The 7,323-nt window shown below is 59.0% G+C and overlaps 1 protein-coding gene across 1 annotated transcript; it reads left to right on the top strand.

Annotated features, from left to right (window-relative positions):
* Positions 1–2,262: 2,262 nt before the first annotated feature.
* On the top strand, positions 2,263–5,531 carry Pim3 (Pim-3 proto-oncogene, serine/threonine kinase). The gene is made up of 6 exons (XM_005354376.2): positions 2,263–2,555; positions 2,641–2,750; positions 2,840–2,890; positions 2,973–3,342; positions 4,115–4,291; positions 4,371–5,531. The coding sequence occupies exons 1-6, from the start codon at positions 2,471–2,473 to the stop codon at positions 4,556–4,558; spliced, it is 981 nt and encodes a 326-aa protein (XP_005354433.1). The 5' UTR covers positions 2,263–2,470; the 3' UTR covers positions 4,559–5,531.
* The last annotated feature ends 1,792 nt before the right edge of the window (positions 5,532–7,323 follow it).

The following is a 7,323-nucleotide window of genomic DNA, read 5'->3' as shown; positions in this document are numbered from 1 at the left end:
TGTGTCTAGCGGGAGCACAGACTCCCATGCAAAGAGGAAGGAGGCTCCACAGACAGGACCCAACAGAACCTCCATTTGATAGACTGCTGGTAGGGGGTAGGATGAGGCGGGATTATTTGGTGACACAGGGATTTCTTAATGCCGCTCCAGAACAGATGTGTGGGTAGCTGTTCAGATCAAGCCTCTTACAGGACCTTCCCTCAGGCCAAATGGACTATGATAAGGCTCCTATGGTTCCTGGGGGTGAGGGCCAGGGTCTATCCTGATACGTCACAGAGCTCAGTAGGTTTGGGGCCCTCCACACATACAGAGGCCCACAAAACAATCGCTCTTTAACACAGTAAAGATAAAAGTCCAACTGAGGAGAAGGCTGCTCTCTGCTCCACAGATCCCTTCCTTCTCCTCAGGCCCTCTAGGACTGCGAGGGGTCTTCGGCCAACCTTCAAAGAGAGGGGAGAGGAGCTATGGGTGACTGAGCACCTTTGAGGAGCAGTTCCTCATTGCTGGTAGTTTGAGGAAATTCAAGGTGTTTAGAGCACCCCTCAGGAGTTTAGGGAGCAGGGATGGGGTGATCCTCCTCAGTTCTGGTCTTGTAAGGCTGACTTTATGAGGAACTAGCCAAGCTGAAGACCAGGATGATCTGGAGAGAACTGGCTTAGATGTTCACATGCTGGGTAGGGGTCACTAGAGAGGGACCAGGGGGAACCCCAGCCACTCTTTACCATTGAATTTACTATCCACCTAGACCCAGAGAGCTCTGGAACACTCTTCGCCTCTCCTCCCGGTCCCAAAGTCTGGGGTCCAATACAACCAGACTATCTTGGCCTGGAGAAGGACAGGTCCTGTTGGTTAGCTGGTCCTTTGAAAGCATCCATAGGCAGACTCTCCACCCTGTGAATCCTACTGGTAGGTGCTGCAGGTGTTCTGGACAGATATGGCCAGTACCTGGAAGCTCTTCAGAGGAGAGCCAGAGGGAGCTCCAAGAACTTGAGACCCGTGTATGTGTGTGTGTGGGGCGGGGGGAGGCAGGGAGTACGGAAACTGGGTGGGCCCTGGATTGGATCAAGACAGGTGGCACCTCAGAAGGGTTCCAGAGTGGCCTGTGACATGAGGGACAATGGCAAGTGAAGGAGTGAGAGATCAGGCTCTAGTTACCCCAGGAATATCAGCTGAATTGTTTAGACTTCTATCTATTGTCCGGGGAGCAACGGTAAATATGTTTAGTTCCCTGCTCTCAACCCGTCACAATTCAGTTAAGACTGGCAGATGACCACCGACATCGCCAAGTCCTGGGCTGCTCTTGGGCCAGTGACTTGGCCTGGGGTCAACAACAGCAGAGTCCAACTTCACCAGTGCCTTAAAAAGGGCACAGGGACTGCTCAGAAGGGTACTGAGGACATGATAGTCATCAACGAAGCCCAACTGGTAGCTGTGGGCAGCCGATGGACACTTTGTCAGGTTGCTCTAAAGCGGAGGGGCAGGCCCCCAGGGCAGAGGTTCTAGAGGTTAGGCAGGCTACCATAGATACCCAGCTAGGAGCATGAGGGCTGAGCTCAGATGATGGGCAAACACAAGACGTGCCTACAGGGAGGTGGGGCTGGGCTGAAAGGTCTGAGGGCGATGCTTTCTCCCTCAGCCGGCCACGTGCGCACCGTGGCGCGCGAGCACTGGGTGACGCACACAAGGCAAGTATCAGCGAAGGCCTCAGAACCGCATGGGTGTCCTCCCTTACTTCCGTCTCTCTGACGGAGCTGACTCCTCGTGCTCCACGCGCAATGGACGCCCACGGAGAGCGGGGGAAGAACACGCGTAACTCGCAGAGCTGGAGAGTGACCTTCCTTTGCGCGGCCTGGGGGGGTGAGGCTCGGAAGGCCCCGCCCTGCGTCGCCATTGGCTGAGTCCCCGTGTCCTTTCAAAACCTCGGTGTTCATTGGCTTATGCGGCCCCGCCCGCGCTGCCGGAGGCAGAGGGGCCGCCGCCCGCGCGCGAGCTGCGCGTGCGCAGGGCGAGTGAGCGTGGTGTGGGTTGCCGCGGTACGCCGTGCGCCTCCGCGACTCTACTACGGCAAGCTAGTCCGGACGGGTCGCCGTCCCCGCGCGCCACGGGCCCTTGACAAACCGACAGGGAACGTCCGGCTTTCCCAGCAACGCCTTGCGATACTAGAGCTGCACGGCAAAGCAAGCCTCGGGCGGAGGGGGCGGAGCCTCGGGCGGCCCCGCCTTCGCGGAAGGATACGCACCTCCGTAGTCCAAAACCCCGGGGCGAGGCGGCCGGGGCGTGTGAGCCGCTCGGCCAGCTGCCGTCTACGCGCTTTCGCGCGGCCACCGGGCAACTACGCCGCGCGGCTGCCTCCCTGAGCGCTCGGCCTCGGGGCCACGGGATCCGCCGCGCTGTCTGCGGTCGGGAAGACCGCCCTCCCGCGTCCGTGCCGGACGGGTCAGAGGCGGCACTGCACGCGAGGCCACCCGCGATGCTGCTGTCTAAGTTCGGCTCCCTGGCGCACCTCTGCGGGCCTGGCGGCGTGGACCACCTCCCGGTGAAAATCCTGCAGCCAGGTACGTGCGGGGGCCGGGGAGGGGGCCGGGGCTATGGCTGGAGGGGCTTTGGGCCATCACCAACCGGATTGCGTGTCCCCCACAGCCAAGGCGGACAAGGAGAGCTTCGAGAAGGTGTACCAGGTGGGCGCCGTGCTGGGCAGCGGGGGCTTCGGCACGGTCTACGCGGGCAGCCGCATCGCCGACGGACTCCCGGTGAGTTGGGGCTCCGGGCGCACCCGCGTAGTCGCTGGCCACGCTCTGCCACCCGGCTGACCGCTCGCGTGTCGCCCTCCCCCCCGCAGGTGGCCGTGAAGCACGTGGTGAAGGAGCGGGTGACCGAGTGGGGCAGCCTCGTAAGTGTGCGGGCGCGGGTAGTGCGGGTGCGACCAGGCGCGGGCTGCCTTGGCTTTGTCCGCTGACCGCCTTGTCCCCCAGGGCGGAGTGGCCGTGCCCCTGGAGGTGGTGCTGCTGCGCAAGGTGGGCGCGGCGGGCGGCGCGCGCGGCGTCATCCGCCTGCTGGACTGGTTCGAGCGGCCCGACGGCTTCCTGCTGGTGCTGGAGCGGCCGGAACCCGCACAGGACCTCTTCGACTTCATCACGGAGCGCGGTGCCCTGGACGAGCCCTTGGCGCGCCGCTTCTTCGCGCAGGTGCTCGCCGCTGTGCGGCACTGCCACGGTTGCGGGGTTGTGCACCGCGACATCAAGGACGAGAACCTGCTAGTGGACCTGCGCTCGGGCGAGCTGAAGCTCATCGACTTCGGCTCGGGCGCGCTGCTCAAGGACACAGTCTACACTGACTTTGACGGTAAGCAGGGTGGTGTAGCGTTCCGGCGACTGTTGGGCGGCCGCGCGGCGCGTCGGGCTTGCGGGGGGTGGGGGCGGGGCGGGGCCGGCGAGTGGGGACACCGGGGTAGCCTTCTGGGGTGTTAGGGCGCAGGGTCTGGGGACGGTGGGTGGCAGCCAGGGAGACCCGCGGTGCGCGCGTGACGCAGGGTACAGCCAGCCGCCTCGGCGCCTTGGCCCCTCCCTGTGTCGGGGAGGGCGCTCGCGGGCCTCCCCGCGTTCTTGCGTGCGTGCGGAGCGCGGGGGCGCCGCAGTAGAAATCCCCGCATTGCGGAGCGCGGGGAAGCCGGGGCTCCCCCACGCCTCCTCCCTCCTCGTCTCTCCCGCCCCTCCTCTTCCCGAGCTCCTCTCCTCCCTTTCCCTGGCCACGCAGAGCTGAGCAGTCGGCCGGGGCGGGAGGAGCTGGAACACCCAGCCTGGTTCCTTGTAGCTTACGTTTGTAACTGTTTGTTGTGAAACCGGAGCCTGAGCTCATGTGACGTGCTCCTGCAGTGGGGCCTGTTGGGGGTGGGCCTTCACCTCCCTTTCACTCCTGCCCCTCCCCTGCCCGCCACGTCCCTCCTTTCCTGAGCCCCGCCTGCTGCTGTGTTGGGGTTTTTCCAGGGTGATGACAAGCAAGATTCGGGAGGCCAGAGTGGAGGCAGGCTGCGAGCTAATGAGGGCGGGCGCCCAGTGAGTGTGGCCGAGCTTCCATTATATATCTTAATTGTTACTAATCCCGACTCTTCTCCTAGGCACTCGTGTGTACAGCCCCCCAGAGTGGATCCGCTATCACCGCTATCACGGACGCTCTGCCACTGTGTGGTCTCTGGGTGTACTGCTCTATGACATGGTGTGTGGGGATATTCCCTTCGAGCAAGACGAGGAAATCTTGCGTGGCAGGCTGTTTTTCCGGAGGAGGGTCTCCCCAGGTGTGTGTTGTATAGCCTAGACCTGGGTTGTGAGCAGGGAAGTGCGGTGGTAGGACTCTGACCCCTGTTCTCTTTGCAGAGTGCCAGCAGCTCATTGAGTGGTGTCTCTCCCTGCGGCCCTCAGAGAGGCCCTCACTGGACCAAATTGCTGCCCACCCCTGGATGCTGGGGACAGAGGGGAGCGTTCCAGAAAACTGTGACCTTCGGCTCTGTGCTCTGGACACTGATGACGGAGCCAGCACCACTTCCAGCAGTGAGAGCTTGTGAGGAGGAGGAACCTGAACTCCACACTGGGGGCCTGGGCTCAGCCTAGCCAGCCCCCTCCCAGAATGAACATTCTCTGCCTGGGATGTCTCCTGCAAAAGCAGTGACCTCTGACCCCTGGTGACCTTTGCTCTCGGCACCGGGCCTGTTTCCTTTGCTTTGAGTGCCTTTTTGAACGCTGCTCCACAGGGCCTGGGTTTTCTTGAGCTCTTCTGTCCAAAGATGGCTGCGGGCTAAGCAAGGTCCCGCCTGCCTTGGGTGGATACTTGAACCAGAGACCCCTACCCTGCTGCTGCATCTTGGAGGCAGCCTTCCTGACCAACTGTGTCTGACATGGGGCACCTCTGTGGTGCCCACCTTCCACCCTCCAGTCTCATGTGTTCGTCTGGGCATGTCTGCACAAGCAATGCAACGGCTGGGCCACTGGTGCCCATCTGCCACCCCAGGCACGCAACAACTTAGGCGTGCCAGGGTCTCTTATTTATGGTGTGACCACCCTGGAGGGCGCCCCTGCCCTGCTGGGGCTATTTATTGTTTAATTTATTTGCTGAGGTTACTTCCTCCAAACAGCCACCTCCTCCAGGCCCCTGGGGTGTATACAGGACAGTCAAGGGTGGCTGTGCAGCCCACAGAACCCATCCTGCTTCCTGTACCTGGAGTAGGTCCCCAGCCCACAAGTCTGTGGGAGGAAGAACTTGTACAGTGGCTAATTTAAGGGAAGTGGGGGACCCTGCCACCCTGGGCACCTTTACACTGGGGGGTGGGTTTTAAATTATTGACCTTGTACAGTCTGCTTGCTGGCTCTGAAAGCTGGGGTGGGGGACAGAGTCTCAAGCCCTTAATTTATTTTAGCAGCTGTGTTTTTGTGACCCTGATGTGAGTAGGCATCAGGGATGGGAGTTGTTTAAGTTCAAAAGTGTGTCTGAAAATCATATTTTTTATACAGGTATTTCAATTAAATGTTTTGGTATATAATGGATATCTTGTGTTTATTGGACTGGGGTCCAGGGTGGGACTCTGAAGAGTTTGGGGGCCTGAGTAGCCTTCCAGGTTACTGCTGAGCCTCTGTCAGCTGGGCAGTGGGGGCAGCCTAGTGCCTTGTGGCTAGCCAAGAGGGTCTTACCAGTGTCCCTTGTCACCTTTTTGTCTACCCAGAGACAGAGAAGGCTGGACCATTAGAGGCTTTTGGTGGGTGTAGCCTTTGCCCTTAGGGAGGGAAACAGTCTGTTTCCTGCGGTTGTGAGTGGCATTCTGCCTTCTAGCCTGCTGGATATTCTGAGGGATGAGTAGAAATTTACCAGGGAGGATGGGACAAAACAATCACTGATGAAAGTGTAGGTAGGTAGGGTTGAGTACAACAGGGTGTGCTGAGGTGTGACCAACCGTGGCCTGACAGGTGTGGGGGAGAGTCAGCCATGATCCTTGTCCAGGTGTAAAAATGGATCAGTGGTGGACAGTGCCCAGTCTTGTGAAGCCACTGGGTGCCTTACCACCTGTTAAGCCCTAGGCAGCACAACAGCAGAAGCCTCTGGAAAGTGGAGTGGAAGAAATAAAGTCTGTAGCCTGCCCTCTAGAGCAGATGAATTGGGGGTATCATTGCTACCCATTTCTCCAGAGAACCAACACTGAGGCTGGGAGTACCAGACTGAGCTTCACAAAGTGAGCCAGGCACCTCCACAGCCTCCAGGCTCCGCAGAGATGGCCCCTACTTGCTGGCTGAGGATGCTAGGGCCATCATCTGAACACCTATCATCATGGGTCACCTCAAGGATACCCATGCCTGCATTTGTCCACCTACCTGACCAGCCATGGCTCCTTGAGCTCGGCAGGATCCTGAGTCAGACCCTGGCGAGATTGATTTTCCTCCATGCATTTAGCTACCAGGTCCTTCAGCCAGAGCATTCTGAGGAAGGAAAAGAGAAATTTGAGTAGGACAATGGGAGTTGTCAGCCTCTTTCAGCCCTTCCGTGTATGTATCTGTGCTCCAAGAGGGTGCTGCTGATGGCTGCTGCAGAGGTGAGGAGGAGGCCCCTACATGGTGGGATGCACACCAGAACAACACACTGACCTTGGCACATGCTAACACCATTGGCAGAGCTTGACCTAGGAATCTTTCACCTCTAGGATGGGGAACAGCAGCAGATGGCAATCATGAAATGCCCAATGCCGCCGCCATATTGAATCTATGACCTCCACAGAGACCCAATGGCAGAACCTGGACAAGAATCAGGAAATCAGAGCTCTGCTCTGCTCTGGGGAACAAGTCCAGCAAATCCAGGGAACACTGCCTCCAGGCTTTCCCGAAGACCAGGGGGTCACTGAGTATGTAGCAGCTTATCCAGGAGTGCTATGAAGGTGCAAAGGAGTAGGATAGTGTCAGGACCCTGGGTGACAGCATAGGATTCTAGGCTGAGACTCCAATGTACTGGTTTTCCAGCAGAAAGATGACAGACCAAGGTGGGGGTGGGGGCACTTCGACGCAACCCCTTAGGATCCAGAAGGGGGTTTAGGTCTGGTCTGCCTTGAGCCTCTTTTTATCCTACCAGTGAGGCTAGGCAGCACCACACATCAATAGAAGCCCAGGGTGTGGGGCCTGTGGGCAGTTCTGGTAAATGGGCCACACCCACAATGAGATTCTGAGAAGCCTCCAGGGCTTGCTCCCAGATCCAGGACCGGCAGAATTCCGGAGCTGGAATGCCAGGAATGTTACTCAGCTTTCCATCACTCTGACAAAAACACCCGATAAACAGAAGGACCAAAGGTTTGTT

Source organism: Microtus ochrogaster, chromosome 15 (genome assembly GCF_000317375.1).
Source record: "Microtus ochrogaster isolate Prairie Vole_2 chromosome 15, MicOch1.0, whole genome shotgun sequence".
In the NCBI taxonomy this organism is placed as follows: Eukaryota; Metazoa; Chordata; class Mammalia; order Rodentia; family Cricetidae; genus Microtus; species Microtus ochrogaster.
This window is presented reverse-complemented; position numbering and strand designations above follow the sequence as displayed.

Coding starts and splice junctions, on each gene's coding strand:
- Pim3 (XM_005354376.2), top strand. CDS start 2,471: ATGCTGCTGTCTAAGTTCGGCTCCCTGGCGCACCTCTGCGGGCCTGGC. Junction 2,556..2,640: donor GGTGAAAATCCTGCAGCCAG/GTACGTGCGGGG, acceptor TGTCCCCCACAG/CCAAGGCGGACAAGGAGAGC. Junction 2,751..2,839: donor GCATCGCCGACGGACTCCCG/GTGAGTTGGGGC, acceptor TCCCCCCCGCAG/GTGGCCGTGAAGCACGTGGT.